General features: G+C 33.0%; 2 protein-coding genes across 2 annotated transcripts; one reads left to right on the top strand and one right to left on the bottom strand.

Annotated features, from left to right (window-relative positions):
• The first annotated feature begins 2,365 nt into the window (after positions 1 to 2,365).
• On the top strand, positions 2,366 to 4,195 carry LOC132747248 (sodium-coupled monocarboxylate transporter 2-like). The gene has a single exon (XM_060736574.1). The coding sequence runs from the start codon at positions 2,366 to 2,368 to the stop codon at positions 4,193 to 4,195; it is 1,830 nt and encodes a 609-aa protein (XP_060592557.1).
• A 7,701-nt stretch (positions 4,196 to 11,896) lies between these two features.
• On the bottom strand, positions 11,897 to 21,369 carry LOC132747262 (copine-3-like). The gene is made up of 11 exons (XM_060736589.1): positions 21,276 to 21,369; positions 20,885 to 20,914; positions 18,404 to 18,689; positions 16,829 to 16,908; positions 16,473 to 16,585; positions 15,274 to 15,398; positions 14,494 to 14,588; positions 14,121 to 14,204; positions 13,756 to 13,824; positions 12,916 to 13,020; positions 11,897 to 12,026 (listed from the first exon to the last, which is right to left on the bottom strand). Exons 3-11 carry the CDS (start codon positions 18,587 to 18,589, stop codon positions 11,912 to 11,914), a joined length of 972 nt encoding a protein of 323 aa, XP_060592572.1. The 5' UTR covers positions 18,590 to 18,689; positions 20,885 to 20,914; positions 21,276 to 21,369; the 3' UTR covers positions 11,897 to 11,911.

Below are 21,369 nucleotides of genomic sequence, written 5' to 3'. Positions count from 1 at the left end.
TAATGACGGTGATGACCAACGGCGTTAAAGATGATCATGTTCATGACTGAAGTTGTAATGCTTTTTATGATTATAATTCTGCTGTTGTTGTTGTTGCTAAAGTTGTTGTTGCTGCTACTGCTGCTGCTGCTGATGATGATGATGAAAATGGTACTGCTATTACTACTTATAATTATAATAAAATCATGATGAGGAAGTTAAAGCAGAAGTTGATGATGTTGTTCTTGTTTATGATGATGATGATGATGATGATGTTGGTGATGATGTTGATGATTATGATGATGATGATGTTCTCTTTTTTTATGAGAAAATATATTGTCATTTAATGACATCAGTATTAATTTCGTTTAAATGAGTTTGTCGCCATTCTGGTTAATAGTACACATAAAAAGGGAAAATATCTATAAAGATTGTATGGCATGCGTGAAAAGTGTCTAACACATGGTTCATTTGAGCAAAAAGGGACAGCAGTTGAAGTCGGTGACCAAAACACATTCTACTAGTAGTACATGTATTCTAGGCACGGTAGCTATTAAAGTTTAGTGTTTTTTATGTCCTTTATATTTTTGATACATCAGCTGTAAGATTTTTAAGCCTGCCTAAAACGATTCCAACTGATAAATTGTTACCACAATTTTGTAATTAATATGACCCATATTTTATCAAAAGGGTGATTTGTCCATTTTACAAAACAGTTATAATAATTTTGATATTTCCCATCGATGTCAATTTGATTTCTTACAGAGATAAAGGGAGGCAAAATTGGCATATATTCACTTGATAAACGATAAAGTCGGTAGCAATTCAATGATAACGGCGAAATCGGATGAGTTGCTACTAGGATAACATCAAAAACAGTCAACCCCCAAAACAAGTACTAGTATACAAACATGTACATTTTACCGTTGTTTAGTTTCAAGCCTGCTTAAAAAAAAGATTACTAACAAAAATAACTTGCTATTACTACAATATATATAATATGCAAATCATGCCATTGAAACTTTTTAAGGCAAAATTATTGCTGAGTTAAAGACTCTATATCTAGAATTAGATATTGGCAAAATATCATCAAGCCAATCATTTTCGATGTGATTTATTTAATCTGACAAGTTTGGCACGATGGTCGGCCACGTTTGTAGCTATAGCGTGCCGGGCTTCTTTATATTACATGTTCCCTCAACTTTCCATCATGGTTAAACTCTCATGAATTGCGTATTTCTGTTGATAGATTCATTAATAATAGTTGCTTGGATTTGCATTTGAAAATCTATTTTAAAGCAAATTTAGTTTGAAGCTGGTCTTTTGCATCTTCATGAGTTATGAATTCAGTTGTATTGTATGATGTATTGACTTAATTCGCTAGCTTATCTGTGTGTTTTAGTGAAATTACTTCCCCGTAACATATGTCGGGCCCTTTTTAAATTGGAAGCGAAATTGGCATACGAAATGTTGTTCAAAACATACAGAATACTTTTTTATGCACCAACAAATTTTGATTAAAGTGAATTGGTCCAAAATAAAATGTAATATCATTAATAATATGTTAACAATATATAAAAATATCCAAATGATTTCTTTTCTTTTATTGATATTTGAAAGCCATTAAATTATTATGTAGGTTAAACTCTAGTTGTATTAATTTAACAAATAATTTTACATACTAAAAAAAAAAAAATTATTAAAAATAAGGACATAAAAAAAGATATGGTTAAAGTTCAAACTTTGCGCACTATTTTTGACTATAGCAAGGATACTGTTTCTTAGAAAAAATTTTATTGTCAAATAATTAAAACTAGCACATTATCTTCCGAAGTTTTAAGCCAATCTTCAGACTTTTACTTGAGTTTTACTAAATAAATCGATATAAGATAACATTGTTCAACGCATAACACTTCTTTAAAAGAAAAAGATTTAAGAGAAATTATTATTCAATGATGTAGGCATGTAGGCTTGCAATTGTTATTATTCTATGCTTATATTTTTACGGTTTATCAGTGATGGCAAGTGAGAGAGATAGCAGTGAGTAGAGTAAATATTTGTTCAACATGAAACATTTTCATTGATAGATCATTGATGTACAACTGCAATCTCACTGTATCTGTATGAATTATATATAATGCACGACACGCTCCAGTGGTATTCATTTACCGTAAGCTGATTCATTCGCTTGAATACGATATAACAATCTCACACAGCCATGTATGTTTATTTCTTCAATACAAAGTTATGGCTAATGACACATTTATTCTTATATTAATTATCAGTAGTATACACGTGACTCTATAAAGAACAGAATAAGTATTTACAAAGATAATTATATCTTTAGTTCGGCTTAAGTAAATGACTTGTTTACCCGGTTTAAGCGATGTTCGGGATAACGGATTATTTCGTTTTCTTCTGTACAATCGGTGTATCATTCGGTATTGGGATTTTCTTTGCAATATGGGAAAGAAAGAAAAATACGCCAGTGAACTACTTTCTCGCGGGCAGGAATTCGAAGACGTGGCCAGTGGCACTATCTTTTATTGTCACGTTTCAGTCATCTCTAATGGTTCTTGGATATCCGGCGGAAGGATACGCATATGGCATCGGAATAGCATATAACGTTCTGGGAACCAGTATCGCCTTTATATTCAGCGCTTTCTTTATCGTTCCGGTATTTCATCCATTAAAGTTAACAAGTGTTAATGAATACTTCAAGCTTCGGTATGGAAACAATTCTGTCAGGTATATGACTTTAATTGCAGGAATACTTTTTAGTTTATTCTACATGGCAATAGTAATGGTCGGCACATGTGTTGCACTCGAAGTCGTCCTAGGGATTCCTTTTTGGGGAACTATACTCATCTATACAATTGTGACAACTATTTACACGGCGGTAGGTGGAATTAAAGCCGTGATCTGGACGGACGTTTTCCAGCTGATTGTTATGGTAACCGGAATGATTGCCGTTCTTGTGAAATCAACCGAAGGAGCCGGCGGGGTAGAAAGTGTGTTTAAAAATGCTAAAGATAGAATTGGCTCGACAAGTTTTGTATTTGACCCGACCGTTCGCTACCAAATGTGGAATTCAACGTTCGGATTATTCAGTGCGTATTTATATTTCACATTGATGCAACCGGCAATGCAACGAGTTTACTCAACACCAACCGTGCAGAGTGCTCGTAATCTGTATTTTATCTCAACACCGTTTTTCTGTGCTTTTCAACTAATGGCATCATTTGAAGGTATAACAATATTTGGATATTTTGTGGGAAAACGCTGTGATATTCTAGAGGCAGGGATTATAGATAACATTAATGCAATTCTGCCTTTTGCAGTTCTAGACTTATTCCAAAACATCCCGGGTTTAGCTGGATTATTCACCGCTTCGTTATCTAGTGCTGCTCTCTCTACGATGTCATCTTGTTTAAGCAGTCTTTCAGCCGTGACGTATGAGGATATCATCAAAGTAAAGTTTCCAAATATGCCGGCATTCCGTGCAACTCAGTTGTCCAAAATGATTGTACTAATGTATGGTCTAATAGCATTAGGACTTGCGTTCGGTGTGTCAGCCATTCCGGGTTCCGTCGTCTCCATATTTGTTAGTTTTATGGGTTGTTTTGATGGTCCATTAGTTGCAACATTTTTGTTATCTATTATGTTTAGAAGAGCCACAGCCAAAGGAGTGATTACCGGAGCAATATGTGGATCTGTTATCGTGTTTTGGATAAATATAGGCAATCGCTTTTCAGGTGTGCCGCCATATCCATATCTACCACCGGGCCCAACTGACCAATGTGACGCATATTTAAAACCCGGGTACCAAAATATTTCAGACTCTTTCATCCATCCATTATCACTCAACATGACTCCGACCTCTTTTACTCAATCATTGACTTCTATGACGTCAACAGAAGCATCATCATCAACAACAACAACCTCAATCATGTCATACTCAATACCAAAAGATACCGGTAGCTCATCCATACTAGAAAAGATTTACAGCATTTCTTATCAGGTACTCTCCCTTGTTGGCATGGTAACGACTCTTGTTATAAGTGCTACTGTCAGTTTGTGCACCCGTCCTCCTAAGTCTATTGACGAAAGGTGTTTATTCTCGTTCAGGAAACATATATTAGAGAATAATTGTTGTAAAAAGGCAGAATTAAACGAAGACACGGGCTTAGAGGAGGATACAAAGTTCATGGAATGAGAATTCTGTCATCCTTCATAAAACCTTTTCTAGCACTTTTCTTATGGAGAACAACAACAAAAACATCACAACATCCAGAAAACAACGATTTTTCGTTTCAGAAAATATGTGTCAAATGTAATAAATACGAATAAATTCTTTACTACCGGACTGATTGGATTGAAAATTCTCTGGTATTGTGACTTTGAAAGATAGTCAACAATTTCAGTACTATTTCCAAAATACAACTTTGGTCAGTGTAAATAAAAAGAAAACAAACGCTCGAACCGTGTAAAACACACTGTAGATAGAAATCTTTGTATTTAAAAAAGAGATGATATCATATGTTTTTTTACAGATGACTGGGTTATTCAATCACGATAATTGAAAACCAAGTTAAAAGTCCTCTAGCTTTTTCTACATTTTACATAAGTAAAGATAGTCAATATGAATAAGCGGACAAAATGTTCTTGAACTTTGTATAACCAATGAAAATTTTAAGTATATGGAGAAAATAAAGGACAACATCTAAATATTATGAGTTATATGCCACTGAACGCGAGTGTTTTGTTCTTTAAGATGATTTTCAAAATTATGAATATAATAAATTTCTCTTTTTCTGTTAAAAGTCTCGGTTAAAAGTCGGCAAATATTTTTTTTTACGTTTAATCTGTTAAATTTTAATATATCTCTTTCGAGCATATCATTTATAAACTAATAACATATCTGGCAGGCTTTATTTTACTAAAACAAAGAAGAAATCGATTCCATCTAACTATTTCTTCAGGTACTATATCTAGCAGAAGCTTGCCGCGAGTAGTGATATCTGAGTCTATGATCGCACTCATTCTTTGTGCGCATTGAGATTGAGACAGCTGTGCACCGAAACTTTACAATGTCTGGTATGATTTCCATTGAACTAGCTTTAATCACAAGTGCGGAGCTTAAAATTAATGTAGAAACTATCAGATGTGCCTTTAATTCTTTGTGTTTCAATCAAAGTGAGTATGATGCATTTGAAGTTACACCCGTTGGCAAATTAAAATAAATGTGTCGTCAAAAAGTTAATGAAAATTAACTGTCAAAGGCTTCTTATTTTCAGTAATCGCCTTATTATATAAAAGTACAAAATATTAAAACATTTATCATACAAATTCACACTTAAAAGAAGCTACATTATCGCCCAGAAAGATTAAAGGCAAGCTTTCGATTTAACAAACCTGTCATAAGATTTGTTTAAAAAAGTGTTTTGCACGCATATGATACTGTGAGGATATTTAAAAACTGCTAATTCTGAATTGCAAAAACACTAATATATTTTGGTTTAAACTAAAATGTTTTATTTTGATTGTGTTTGAAGCTGTGCGCTTATTGAAACGCTCTATAATTTGTTCGTACTAAGCAATGAGTGTAAAGTTTCTTGCTCACGGTAACAACGGTTTGCCCCTGACGGGGTTTGAACCCGCGTGGCCAGCAATCTTTAAAATACTCGTCTTACGCGTTAACCACGCGGCCACTGCGCCAACACTTCAATAGGAGCTATAGTCTGTAAATCCCCCTCAAAAGATCTAAATTAAGCATCACCCGAACTTTGAATCTGAGTATTTGAGAATCGTAGTAATGGTTTCGACCTGGATATCACGTGACTCCGCCCCGCTCTTGTTTCCTGTCAGCCAAATAAAGTTCACATGACTTAGATTTTTCATAGTTGCCTATCTCAAATCCGGAGTAATATCAAAACATACTTTATGAGCTTTCAGTCATGAGTATAGCTGTATTTGAGCCGCATCACGACAAAACCAAAATAATGGGTTAGCAACCAGCATGGATCCAGACCAGCCTGCGCAACCGCGCAGTCTATCAGGATCCATGCTGTTCGCTATCAGTTTTTCAACTTGTAATAGAGTTGGTATTGGTAAGACGAACAGCATGGATGCTGAGCAGACTGCGCGGATGCGCAGGCTGGTCTGGATCCATGCTGGTCGCAAACCCATTATGTTGGTTTTGTCATGACGCGGCTCATTTCTCCGAAATGCGTGTCAGGTATGATAAACATACCCAGTCCAGTTTGTTCACTTGTGATGAACCCGTAATTTAAAATGGGCTAAAAATATAGCTAAATAAACGTGCAGTTTTTAACCAAAGAGAGGAAAAAACATGAAATATTCAACAACGCAAGTAATTTTTGTTCATAAAAAGTTTTATATATCATTATTCAATGTTCATATTATTTTTAAAATACGACGCCTGCATCGTAAAAGAAGACTGACAAAAAATTACACCTCACCATATACTACAGTATATAACAAATTATGAATTAATTAAAATTATAATTCACAGGCAAGTAGTCTATAACTTGTACTTTCACATTTAGTTTTACAAATATATTGGCGTCAATGTTTAACCTACAGTAAACTGTAGGTTACACATTCACATAAGTATTTCTAACTTTAACATAATTAAATTCTTTAAGTTTCATATTGGACTGTCATATACATGTACTAGAAACTTAATTATTCACATATACATGCAAGTTCAGAAGATTATTTGCCTCGCATACGTGCTTGTCTCATTTATGTTTGCCTCATTTATGCGTATTGGCATATGGTCCTTTTTTTTAAATAATTCACATACGCAGCTAAGTTTTGAACAATCGTCATAAATTTGATATGTACACTGATTTTACCTACGCTATGGCTGGACATATCATTAAGTACCAACAGTAATTTCAGCTGTTTATTCGTTAGTTACTAGGTATATAACTTTAATACCCACATCCATTCATGATATTTTTCACATATGGTTTTCAAACATGTTTTTGTACAAAGTACTCGTATGTCAACTGCTTACATCTCGTTTATTCCAAGAAACTAGTTCCGCATTTCATTTAAATTTTCACATTTACATTGATTGATCATCATCTACTAAATTTGTAATTCAATATTTTGAGAGTATAATTAGATACAATTTTGGATCACAATTGTCTTGATTAACCGGTATAAATTTCTGACATTCAATCGTTGATTTCTGAAAATATCGAGACTCCGGGTTCGAGCGTTGACCCGCAGGTCGGACACTTTGGCCCCGAGATTCCCGACATCCTTTGCGAGGATAAACTTCCGTAGCTACCGACCCTGGTGATAGTATGCCTGTCAGAGCGTGACGAACAGTTTGTAAGGGTATTATTCATCTCCAGATATTCATTTAAACTGTCACGTGATTTGCGAGTTTCTTTGAATGGTGCAGTTGGCTTATTTGGAGTAATGTTTTTATATTTCATATATTCCGTAGCTTGCGTGGAAATCACAGCGAAGGCATCACGCGCCTGGAAATGAGAAAAAAGGACAGTAAACCTGATCGTTTTGGAGTGATGAAATCGTAAACCCATAACAGTTTTTTATATGAACAATTTGTAATACTGGGGTACTTCAAATAAACTATATCACATTTTCAGGTTTTCTAAGGACAGCAAATTCACATGGAAAGCAAGTTTGAATAGGAATGCATTTTAACACTATAAAACGCTCTTTCACATATTTGAAGACTTTAACATTCGAATATTTGGCCAAGAACTTGTTTATTGTTGTTGTTTTTAAAATGACATTATGATCAATTTGCCATTGTCTTGAGTATATATTTTGAAATATTGACTGTTATAATGGTAACTGGCCAACAGTTAACACTGGAAAATGTTTAAGATTATAGGTAAATTCTGATTTATATTTACCGAAAATTTCCTTGGGTTATGTGAGTTTTTTATCAATCGAAAGACGTAAATTATGATATATATAAGGGTATTATGACAAGATGTAAATTTATTTTGATTTTCAACTGTTCACTCAACATGTACCCCTGGATCGATGGATTAATGTATATATCTTTATTTTCATCACATGAAAAGGATGTCACTCTTTTTGCAATATAAAATAACATGTTCTTAAAGATCTGAATATTCTAAAAATAATGAATAAGTATGGTGCCCCAATAAAAACCCATCGTTTAAAAAACGATTAATTTACTAAAAAATAATGAAATACCTGCACGTCAGGGGCCGACGGACTGTTCTAATACACGTTTGAAAAGATACAAAATGTGTATGTTTTTTTTTTTTGAAAAAGTTTTGATTTTTTTGGGAGATATTTTTCCACATTGTATCCCAAAACTTTCCCTTAAAAAATAAAATATTAATGGGGTTCCATTTTATACAAAGTGAACCAATATTTATTTGAAAAAAAATTTAAAACGATATTTTGGGTTAAAAGGGGAACTTTAGTGAAAATTTCATAAAATGTTTTAAAATTAAAAAAATTTTATGCTTTTAAAGTTAAATACTTGATTTTCCCGGTGTTTTTTTTTCCTAAAATTTTCCCTTTTAAAATTATTGAAAAAACTTAAATTTTATTGTAAAAAAAATTTAAAGGGAAATTTATGAACTGTTTAAAGGAAAAATGTTTTTAAAAGGGGTTTTTATTTCCAAGCCTTTTTAAGTTCAAATTTTTTTAAAAAGGTTTTCCCTTTAAAATTAACCTAAAAAACTTTCCCAAATAAAAATTTTCTTAAACCCTTTCAAATTTTAAAATTTGTTCCCAAATTTTTAAATTTGCCCTTAAAAAATTGCTGACTTACCTTTAAGGAAAAAATCCCCCGGGGCCGAGGGCCCGACGAAAATGACTGAAAGAGGGAGATGGCTAATGGATACGAGACGCTCCAAAAACGCATCAAAATCATTGATAATGCCATCCTGAAAACGGAGATAATTGAGCCGTGTCATGACAAAACCAACATAATGGGTTTGTGACCAGCATGGATCCAGACCAGCCCCCAGAAAAAATTTTAAAAACAATGTTTTTTTAAAATGATTTAAAAAGGGGGAGTTTTTTAATTTTTAAAAAAAATTCTTTTTTCCCCAAAATTGTAATTGAACGAAAAAATTTTGGTTTTTTTAAAAATTTTCAATTTTTTAAAAAATTTTTTTTAAAAAAAATTTACGAAAAAAGGAAAAAATTCTACCGGAAAAATTTTTAAAACCCCCCTGTAAAACCAAAACCCAGAATAAACGAAAAACCCCTTTTTTTCAAAAATTTCCTTGAAAAAACCCCAAAAATTTGAAACCCAAATAATTAATTAACCAAATTTTTAAAAGGGGGTAATTACAAATTTTCCCCTTTAAAAAAACCCCCCAAAAATTTGGCCAATTTCATGAAAAAATTTCCCAAAATAAATTTTTTTTCCAAATTTTTAAAAAAAAGCAGTTAGTAAAATAATTGGGGTTTTTAAAGAGGGAAAACCCAGGTTTTTTAGGGGCAAATAAACAAATTTTAAATTTTTTTTTTGGTTTAATTTCCCTTTTCCCCTTTTTAAAATTTCTTAGTACCCATTTTTTTTTTAAATTTTGGGGAATTTTTTTCTTGATTTTAAAAAAACCTTTATTGCCGGGCCCCAAAACTAATTTAAAAATAAACTTTTAGGGTTTCCGGGTTAAAAAACAATTACCCAAATGCATTTTAATTAAATTTTTTTGCCTTTTCCCCCTTAAAAATTTTTAAAGGAGGAAAACCCCCCTTAATTGTTTTTGGGCCCGGTTTTCTTTTAAAACAGGCCAGGGACCCAAGCCAAGCCACCCAGGGGGTTTAACTTAGGGAAAACCGGGCAAAAAAAAAAAATTTTTCCTTACTGAAGTTTTAATAAAGATTTTTTTCCACAAAAATTGAAAAAAATTTATTTTCAAAATTTAGTTTTTTTAAATTTTTTTTTGGGAATTTAAAACCCAAAAAAAACCAACCCAATTAAACTTAAAAATTACCTTGCAATTTAAAGAATATGTTTTTAAAAGGGAAAACAGGGCCTTTTTTCCTTTTTTTTGATTAATTTTTTTTTCCGCCCGGAAATTTTTCTTTTTAAAAAATTTTTTGGTTCCCAAAACTTTATTTTAAAAATTTTTAAAAAAAACTTTCCCTTAAATTTAAGGTAAAAGTTAACTTTTTTCATTTTTTTAATTTTTCCTAAGTTTCCGGCGGTAAATATTTTTTCAATAAAAATTTTTTTTACCTTAAAATTTTTAATAAAATTAAAAAAGTTTTCAAAAGGAAAGGCCCGGCGTTTTTTCAAACCCCCAAAAAAAAGCAGTACCTTTTTAAAAACAAAAATTTAATTTAAACCCCCTTTACTTTAACTTTAAAGGGATTAAAATAATGGTTTTTATTTTCCTTTTTGGCTTATCTATAAATAAAATAAAGGGAAATATTTGAATTAATTTCACTTTTAAAAATTAAAAATTTTTTACAAAAAAGGAATAAAGGAAAAATTTTTTTTAAAAAAAAAAGTAAAAATTTAAAAAAGATTTTTTTCCTTTTCACGGGGAATTTGTCCCAGTTTCGCCCAAAGGGGAAAACAATTTGACATTTTTCTTCGGGGTTGTCAACCCTTGGGGGCCGAACCAAAAAAAGAAAAATTTTTTGCCCCGGGTTACAATTTGAAAATCAATTTTCCCAAGACTTTATTACGTCTATTTTAACCCCATTCCCCGGGAAACAATTTTTAATTATTGTTTCAAAAATATTTTTTCTAAAATGGAAAATTTTTTTAAAGGGCCAGTAATGCTTTAAAAAAATGGTTCTTTTTTTAAGGGAAAGGACCTTGGAAATTTTTATAATGTTTTAAATAAGAAAAGCGGATCTAACCTAAGGTAAAAATTTTTTAAAAATTTTGAACAAAATATAAAAAAAAAGTTGTTTTTGACTTTTTTTAACAATATTAATTAGTAAAATCCAAAAAAAAAGGAATTAAAAAAAAGGTCCAAAATTATTAATAATTTTTTTTACTTTAAAAACCCAAAAATTTTAAAAAAATTTTTGAAAGGGGTTTTTTTAAAGAAAAAAAACTTTTCGGGGGAAAAATTTTTAAATTCCAAATTGTTTGTCCGGAAAATTTTTCAATTTTTTAAAAAATTCCAAAAAGCTTTTTATGGAAAATACTAACATTTTTTTAAATTACTTTTTTTTTGGTTTAAATTGGCCCCCCAAAAAATTGGTAAAGAAATTTAAACCTATATTTATTTTTTTAAAAGATAAAACCCGAGGAGTTTCCTTTGGTTTCGGTTTCCCGGCTATTATCAAATTTCCAAAAGACAAAACGGAAGGGGCCCCAAAAAAAAGGTTGGGAAAAAAAATAAACATACTTTTTCTGATGAAAATTCGGCAAGGAAAATTTTCCCCTCACTCATTTTAAACCCATTAAAAGGACTGAAAAGAAATAAAATAAAAAACAAAAATGTTAATTGAATTGTAAATTCCCTTTTCCCTTTGAAATCCCAGTATCGGTATAAAAATTTAAAAAAATAAGAATAAAATTTATCCCAAAAAATTTTTTCAACAAAAAAACGGGCCTTAAAAATTACCCCCCCCCATGGTAAGCGGGGCATTTTTTTAACCGGCTGTTTTTATTTAGTAAAAAACTTTAAAAAATTTTATTTCCATTACTTGTTTTACCCAAAAAAGTTTTTATTTTTAAAAAAAAATATATGCATTTAAAATTTTTCCAGGTCCCATTTAAGTTTTTGGGAAATCAATTTAAAAAATTTTTTCAACTTTCACGCACAGTGAATAACACAAAATTACATTTCCTATAGTTCCTTGAGCAAATGAAAGCATGAAATGATGTTTGCTTTCAAACATGAATTTATAAGCCAAGGGCCTTTTTACCCAAGATCACTAGGTCTCGAACCTAACACCAATTCAGCTAGGATGTCGGACCATGTTGCGGTATGATACTTACAGTAAAGTCTATTCCTATGATTAAGTTGAGGTTCATGCCTCCACGAACATAATCCATCAATGAATACTGACAGTCTATCCTAGTAGCCAAAAACAGAAAAAAACATCATGGAGTTCGATAATAAGTGGGAATGCTTTTGAAGTCTGAGCCCCAGAATGGTCAATATTGCAATTTCGTAAAATTTCATGCTAGTTCTTTTCTTTGTTCAATAATACACTTTTATGTGAATTTAGAGAAACTTTTGCCGTTAGTTAAGGTAGTTTCTGTTTTTTTTTTTTTTTTTTTTTTTTGTTTCCTTTACCCAAAACAGTCATTGAAAATCACCATGACAAACAAATAAAAAAAATATTCTTTTTTAATTAAAAATCAAATTGGGGGAAATAACAAAACATTCGACACACGGAATGTCTCAGAGCAGTCTATTTAGGCCGTTGTCTGGTGTTGTTTGCCTAAAATTTTATTGACTTCCCTGTTTTCTAAATAATGGAAAATTTCCTTAATCAATATCAAGACGTTGTATATCATATAACTTCAGATGGTCAAGGAAAATTTAAAATAAATTGTTTGAATATTGCGCTTTAAAATGTTTTGGATAATTGCAAAAAAAAATCCTCAAACGCAAATTATCTTTTAATCAAAATAAAAGTTCATGAGATATATTAAAAACCCCCAAAATGATTTCAACCGAATAAACCATAATTGCTTGCCAATGTGGCCCGCAAGCCCTTTGTGGAAATAAATCTAATTTTCTTTTTTAAAAAAAATCGAAAAAAGTTTTCATACCTTCACATAATGTATGTAATAGAATAATTACTAGTATATTATGAAAGCTCTCCTTTGAAGCTATTCTTTAATAATTACATTATGGCAAAGATCGGCAAGGAAATTGATTTATGACGAAATAATGATATTGAAGAAAAATAACGACAACAAAATTGTGTCTCATTTATTATTTTTTATCCCATTACCTAATACTGTAAAATCGTAGATATCCGCAAACTGATATTTTTACACTGTTTTTGTGCTTATCTTTCTTTCTAGGAGCGAGGCTTACTTCTTGATAGTTTCCACTCCTGTAAACAGAGAATAAAATATTTTCAAGTTAAAGCTTGAGGGTTTTCTTATAACAAATTTGAGCCGCGTCATGACAAAACCAACATAATGGGTTTGCGACCAGCATGGATCCAGACCAGCCTGCGCATCCGCGCAGTCTGATCAGGATCCATGCTGTTCGCTATCAGTTTCTCTACTTGTTATACGGTTTGTCAGCGAATAGCATGGATCCTGATCAGACTGCGCGGATGCGCAGGCTGGTCTGGATCCATGCCGGTCGCAAACCCATTATGTTGGTTTTGTCATGGCATGGCTCATTTATTTTTCAACCGTAGTTGTAAAGGCTTATCTTCATTACTATAAACATATTTTAATTTCTCTGCCTTGAGAGAAATCACAATGTCTAAAAGAAATCAGCTAAAAAAACCTTTATCAATGGCAACAAAAAGGCATATTTTTCTTTTTCTTTTTTTTTTGAAACTGTACCACTGGATACATTATTTCATGTTTATAACTACATATGTTGTAACTTTATGCAAATAAATTGTTGTTGTTGTTGTAAAAGACATCTGACTCTATCCTATTATATATTATGGCTTACTAAAGAACACAGAAGCAAAAGATGGTTCAAGTTCATGTATTTGGTCAATGAGTTACTTTTTAGAAACTATAACAGTACACTTTTTTCGAGAAAAATAAAAAATGAATAAAGAAAGCTTATTGGTCTTCTACCTAAATAATGTCAAAATACATACGTTTTAAGAAACTTTAGTTCTCTCAAAGTGGTTACTTTGCGACCTAGCATTTTGTAATCTCCTCTACCGCTGAAAATATACGTACAACAATTATTAAGATGCATGCGAACAAAGAAAATGAGACAACTTTTATCAGAACATAGTAATTGTCTATCTATATAATATTATCTGTTTTTCACTTGCATAAAAAATATCCACTTTCCAGTGAAATAAATGGTGTTCATTTCCATGTACAATATATCCTAGTATGTTTTTTCTATACTGTAACATGAAATTTTGTGTGTTTTTCCTACTGTTGTGAAATTGTCTTATGATTATGATTAAGCTATATAGATATCTTATAGACTTGCTAAGCTGTAATTTACCTATGTCGCCACACCGAGAACTCGAGCAATCTGTCCCAGTCCCCGTTACATAGTCGCTGAAACCCAATATCGAATGGCCGCCATCTGGAATACAGACAAACTATAATTTTATGCATTTAGTTTAAACATATTTATTTAAGCTCGATTGCGAAACTAGTTCTTGAAACTTATATTAATCACTTTCGAGTACCAACCAGCACTAGTGCCATATGTAGAAACATGGTCGTGACCCATGTAGGGCTCGAACCCATGATCCCAGGGTTGAGAGGCAGACACCTGAACCAATAGGCTACTACTCCCCTATTGTCAAGGGAGATAATCATCTAACGTCAAGGCAGGTAACCAAAAGTGCCTCTTGGGATCACTGACTTACCTTGGTTTTACTGTTTTACGTAATGTTTCTGTTCGGAATACTGGTTGATAGGCAATGTTGTCAATACTTCTTGAGATCTCTAGAAATACATCGGGCTGAAAGTAATAACATATTTCAACATTGCAGAATGTCAGTTTGCTGAAAAGCCCGCTGTTAAACAGGTGTCGGTCTCGTGAAAAAAAAAATGAACCAATTCCAACGTGCATGTATGTGAATTCAGTTTCACTTAACCATTATAACAGATAAAAAGACAACATGATCTGATATTAACGTATAAGTTTGCGTAATATTTCGTTTTCGTATTATGACTTCATTGACGCTACAATGTTTGACGTTCTTAACACTAACGTAATGCAAACACAAGCATATACACACTTGCACATAAGCAAGTAAGCTTTCATCTTTTAAAGCCATCCCGAAACTATAAGGGTGATACGGCGAAAATCCAAATTTATTCGATGAGGAAGGCCTCAAATGGCTATTATTATGCACTTTCGGGCATTAATTCAGGCGTGAGGGGGACATGAGTGAAAGTCAGCTTATATAATTACATGTAAACCGTTGTCTCTTTTCTAATATCTTATAGCAGATGGTTATAGAAATGAGATTATTTTTCAAAAAACAACAACAAATTGTCTTTAGTTTTTATTCTAAATCTGTTGAAATGTTCTTCAAAGACCAGCATGATGCCAAATATTCATCCTTGTATGATGCATAATCAAGATAGTACTACGTGAAAGATTTACATTAATTAGAATAAGAAGCTGTCATTTTACGAACCTTGGTTGTTAATATTCGTCCTATTTTACCAAGATTTTGTCCTCCTACATGTAATGAGACTTTGTTACGAGACTCTCGTACAATCTCGGAGGTAATACTTATAATACCCCGTGCTCTCGGATCACCTAGATGTAAAAAAATCAGTTAAGCTTAGCATTTATATACATAGGCCCCCTATTATGTTTTTGTCACACAAATTCTCAAAATACTACAAGAAAATGTAACCCTGTGATCTAGCAGTTTATTTACATTATTGTATACATGTACATGGTGTGACAGCAGACAAATACAGACAGACCGACGAAAATCTAATTACATAATGTACTAAGAACTTTTGTTGAAAAGCTGCCATCAGCATATACTGTAATTATTGCGCTAAACATAAACAACGGTGTGGATGATTATTTTGTTTCTGAAGAATATTTTGTTAAAGGAACTCTACTGAGGTCCAAAAGCTTAAAAACATAACATTTGAATCTCGTAAAGCTTGAGTACTTTAAGTAAAAAGTTTGAAAAATTGTTTCCATTCCTGTCATGTCAAAATAACCTCAGTTGAGTCCCTTTAAGAAAAAGCAGTATTACAGGAGCAAAACGAATAGAGTCCATGGAGTCGTCGCTTTTGTGTTAGATCATATCGAAATCTGGAAAGAAAGTGATCCCTCGGAAGCAATAATCCTAACAAAATTACATAAGAATTGCAGACTCGGTTTGATTGAGTCTGTACATGAGGAATACTGAAAAATTGTGCAACATCCCTCACGCCCCTAGCACCGGCTTGAGCGGTACTCAATTCTCAACACTTAATAGTGCTGGTATCAATGATCCCGAAGGACCAGAAAAATATAACAACACTGAAGTGAAGTACGGGGCAACTTTTTACAGCTGCCACACGGCACTTGACACCTGCTGTTGTGAAGTATAAAAATCTGGAAAGAAAGTGATCCCTCGGAAGCATTAATCACAACAAAATTACATAAGAATTGCAGACTCGGTTTGATTGAGTCTGTACATGAGGAATACTGAATAAGTGCAACATCCCTCACGCCCCCTAGCACCGGCTTGAGCGGTACTCAATTCTCGACACTTAATAGTGCTGGTATCAATGATCCCGAAGGACCAGAAAAATATAACAACACTGAATGCAATAGTATTCATGTATAATACTATGTATTTATTAAATTCAATACAAAAAAATATACCTGCAACACGAAGGGTTCTACAGGAAGTACACACGCTTTTAGAAGGATCTAGAAGATCTGACAGTGTCGTCTCTACTGACCCAACATAATCATGATGTTTCAAATCTGTCGTCCTGAAAAAATAATTGGTACTGATAGCCAAACTCCTCGCAGCGGTTACTTCCCTTGATCAAGAATGATGGGGCGATCACTGCGTTGAGCATTGTTTGCTAAAACATCGTATACAAAACTCATTGGAAATTCTGCCTTTTTATTTCAAAAATACTTTTAGATAAAAAAAATGGTAGGTCTAGTAAGCTGGAGACAAAAAATGTGGAAATTAAAATAGAAAACTTTAAATTTTAAATTCTGATTACCTGCTGTCAATATCATACACGCCGAACATCAAGGTTTGCTGTATTGCTGGGTCGAATACTATCATGAATGATTCAACAAACTGAAATGAGGAATATCATAGATGAATATATCTTGCATTAATCTATTTGATTTGTGCTACGCATAATGCTTATTGTCTAAGCAATACTATGTAAAACAATAACGGAATGCACCAATTCAGATGCCTGCCTGCATCTGAATTTCATGTAGGAGTTAGAGAATTGTACCAGTGTATAAAACCATAAAATGGTAAACTGTACATCCACACAAACGAAAAGAATCAAAGTAAGCGGACATATATTGACACGGACAACATCATGCGCTTTGTAATAAATAAAACTGTATACCTTTTAGGTTATTGTGCGCACGCTATGCAATTTATTTTTGTAAAATAATGCAAACCGTGAGCTGTTCTCACGCCAAAATTGATTTATACTGTTTATTAATACGGATTGTCACCACAGAAATGTTTATATATACGAGTTTGGGGACCTTTCTGTTGAAAATGTGACAGAGTTAAATCGTATGCATGCACAGTGCGTTAACTGGAGTGCAGGTATTAGTTACCCGCACTCCAGAGCATGCCAATTGATTGGTTCATTTTGTCCGGGGTTTACATTTTGTGACGACAGAGAAAGGGATAGCGATGGAAATATCATATTCAGATGCTCGTCCATTGGTTACTTTTTTGTGGGGTATCACGTTGTGGTGACAGGGAACGTGTTTAAATTATGTTTGACTATGATACAACAGAGAAAGAACACCAAAACACTCGGCAATCTGATTTATACTCGAGGGCTACGCCCCCTCGTACAAATCGGATAGCCTCGTGTTTCGGTGCTCTTTCTATTTCTTAATAATGCGATGATGAATTTAAAGATAGAGAATTCAGATAAAGATCAAATATTATCCCATATAAGTCGTATACATTAATTTTCATTATGTATTTTCTTATAATCTGAAATTGCTTGCTTTGATGTTAAGTGTTTCTTTATAAAATAAACAATGCGTGTACTTCGGTTGATGCGTGGATAATAAAATTCATGAGAAAAAAATAAACGCTTTTACTAAAATAATCTTGCTTATGCTTCGCAATCCTTTAATTAATTTACATGTACTGTACATGAAATTCTTTTCCAAATTTCCCAAACCTAAATTGTTAAAAAGAAGATATTCATAAATAGTTCACTTAAATACATGTACTAAATTATCGTCTTTTAGCACAAGTAGTTATAGTACAAACATCGTTGTCCATGTTGAACAGAAATGTGATGGTAGCCGGGACTATTTCACTTAGTCCCGGGTATGAGTCCCTGCAGGCTGTCCCGGGTATGAGTCCCTGCAGGGCTACTTTTGCTATTTCATAGTGTTTCACGTGTATATGGCAAAATCGTACAGAGTCTTTGAATTGCACATTGAATATAAACAATAGATCATTTACACTGTCTTAATAAGTGATAGCAAAGGAGAACATTTGTGTAATATAAGACTATGTTATTTTGCAAACCAATTGTTATATACGTGTATACGCAAAAATATTTTAAAAAGATTAATACCTTTGGATTCAATGTGTCCCTGATTGCCTCCGTGCGTCCGAGTTCTTTCCATTGTCCAAATTGTTTTAGGAAGAGGACACACATCGGGTCCGTCTTAGTAAAATGATCTAAATCTACCAGACCGGTACAGCTAATAAGTAACTCAATGGTACTTCCGGTGAGATCGCTCAGTGGTGAGGTGCTCATTGCTAAAGTTTACTGAACTCAATGAAGGCACCTACACAGCCTCTAAGCAAGATCTGACCCGTTACCTAACATGCAAAAACAACAACAAACATCCATGCCCCTGAAATGATAAACAGTTTTGTTTGTTTGTAGTTTTATTTCTGGATTTTTTACGCCGATTTATCACATGATTTCGGTCATAGCTCGGCGGCAGTCAATCCAGTTAACCGGTTTCCCTGGATAACTAACCAGTAATGATAAATTTCACTGCAATAACCAGCTATTTATCCCACATAATATCTGCATCAACGATGAGAGAGACAATTGAGCCGCGTCATGACAAAACCAACATAATGCGTTTGCGACCAGCATGGATCCAGACCAGCCTGCGCATTCGCGCAGTCTGATCAGGATCCATGCTGTTCGCTATCAGTTTCTCTACTTGTCATAGGGCTTGTAAGCGAACAGAATGGATCCTGATCAGACTGCGCGGATGCGCAGGCTGGTCTGGATCCATGCTGGTCGCAAACGCATTATGTTGGTTTTGTCGTGACGCGGCTCAAACGACCAAATGTCCGGGATCAATTGTCACGGAGAAATCACAACTTGCTCGAGGATCGAACCAACGGTCTCTAGATTACTAATGCGAGACTCTGCTTTGAATATAATTAATAATTGAAAGATAAAACTTGAAATTCAGGAACTTGAGAATAAATAAAATCTACTTTGCTTTTTTACCCGGTTACGATGATAACTAAATAAAACATTTATGACAAATTTCATTGCTTTAAGATTGGCAATACATATAATAATAATATGCAAATAAGGAAATAAACAAGAGGGCCAATATGGCCCTAGATCGCTCACCTGACCCATCGAACTCATCCGAGCAATTACATAGACAAGCATCCTGACCAAGTTTTATGACAATTGAGTTAAAAATGTGACCACTAGAGTACTAACAAGGTTTTTCTATTTTTAGCTGCTGTGACCTAGCTTTTCATCCAAGATGACCCATGATCGAACTCATCCGAAAAATACCTAGACAAGCATCCTGACAAAGTTTGATGATGATTGAGGCAAAAATGTGACCGCTAGAGTGTTAACGACCAAATGTGGACGGACGACGGACATTCAACGATCCTTAAAGGTCACCCAGAGCTTGCTCAGGTGAGCTAAAAGGTAGATAGATTTGACTTTTTGTTAAATGTTTACATTTTAATAATGCGGTGTGAAAAGTCAATTGTTCACCAAAACACGACATGTACTAAAGTACCTTGAAAAAGATTTCGCAAACCCGATAAAACATTCAGAGGTATTTGAAGATCTGACAGTTTATTTTAGGTGTTAAATATATATTCTTATCTAAATGGCAATTTATTACCTGTACTTAAAGACCTATAGAGAGATGATAAACACGGAAAATATATTATATCAGATATCATGACATTAACAGATATAAGATTATATGAGCTTCTTTTATCGATCTTTAGATAATTATTCGGTTAAATTTAAAGTCCTGTTCGTGTCTGTTTGTTGTGGTTACAAAAAATAAAATATGATATACAGACTGAACAAGAAAAATGGTGTATACATGAAAGGGAGGAGGAAAAGAGCGTCCAGTAAAATAATAATAAGTTAACTAAGTTTGATCCCTAAATTGGACTGTAAACACAAGTCATGACTTTATTTTTACAGTTCCCATTTAACACTGCTGTAGGTTCGAATCCCGATAGGGACTTTGAATAATTCCAAGTGGCATACGGCTTGTTACTAGTCGGTAGTTCTACTAAGGTGCGAGTTCGTGCTTGAAATAATGGACGAATGGGAGCCAGAGGTCTTTCTCCGCCAGTAAAGCTGGAAAGTTGTGATATGAACTATACTGGGTTTGTGCGAAGTAAAACCCAACAAAAAAAATATCTGAATTAGAAAAGCGATATTTAGATAAAATCTTGTTCAATATATCACCTCGTCAGATTATCGTTTGAAAGAAAATGAATGAATGAAATAGATTCGTACCTCTGTCTAACTATGTATATTATATGACACGGGAGGTGCGCGCCAGGACTAGAATGTACATACAAGTATTTCATGATTAAAATGTTCATGAAAAAATGGAGAAAAAAAGGTTGAATGCGTTTTTAAAAAAGGATAGAATATAAAAAGTTTAAAGGATTGAAACAGACATTTACTCTGTTAATTAAGCAAATTACCTAGCATATAAAAACAACACTTTATATGTATACAATATTATTGAAAATAATTAACAAATGCGACTGGAGAAATAAAATGAAATAAATATTATAGATCACTTACCTTTATTAATTTGTTTTCCTTATCTACGTACTGTATATAGATCAAAACAAAAAATAAACATCCAGTTAGGTTACAAAGTATGTCAAAAATTCATATACTATTAGATAATCCCCTCTTTTTATTTACACATGTACACTTTTTTAAACTGACAAAATCAAGAAAGAAAATAAACACACAATTTAACTACACGTATATAAAACACATTAGCAATGTTTTGCCTTTTTCAGATATATGTTATTTTAAACTTAATTTTATGATCATTCTATTGCAAAAGCATGTGTATTTAATTATAATCCGGGTCACAAAGGTGCTTTTAAAACGTTTATTTAAATAAGTAATATCAAAAGACGAATTAAAATATCTAAAGATCAAGTCTACGACATGTTTTTACCCGTTTCTGATTTGTGAAAAAAATCTTATGTTTGTCTATGTTTACCGATTACCCGGAATACTTGGGTAATGATAACACTGTAAATAATGATCGG

This window comes from Ruditapes philippinarum, unplaced genomic scaffold (genome assembly GCF_026571515.1).
Source record: "Ruditapes philippinarum isolate M1 unplaced genomic scaffold, ASM2657151v2 ctg7_1_1_1_1, whole genome shotgun sequence".
Taxonomy (NCBI): domain Eukaryota; kingdom Metazoa; phylum Mollusca; class Bivalvia; order Venerida; family Veneridae; genus Ruditapes; species Ruditapes philippinarum.
The sequence above is the reverse complement of the archived record's forward strand: the minus strand, read 5'-3'. Positions and strand labels throughout refer to the sequence as shown.

What these genes read in the sequence shown, in the direction of transcription:
- LOC132747248 (XM_060736574.1), top strand. Translation starts at nt 2,366, where the DNA reads ATGTTCGGGATAACGGATTATTTCGTTTTCTTCTGTACAATCGGTGTA.
- LOC132747262 (XM_060736589.1), bottom strand. Translation starts at nt 18,589, where the DNA reads ATGAGCACCTCACCACTGAGCGATCTCACCGGAAGTACCATTGAGTTA. An exon ending in CGTAAAACAGTAAAACCAAG is followed by an intron (nt 14,205 to 14,493) that starts GTAAGTCAGTGA and finishes TCTGTATTCCAG; the next exon opens with ATGGCGGCCATTCGATATTG. An exon ending in GAACTAAAGTTTCTTAAAAC is followed by an intron (nt 13,021 to 13,755) that starts GTATGTATTTTG and finishes CTCTGTTTACAG; the next exon opens with GAGTGGAAACTATCAAGAAG.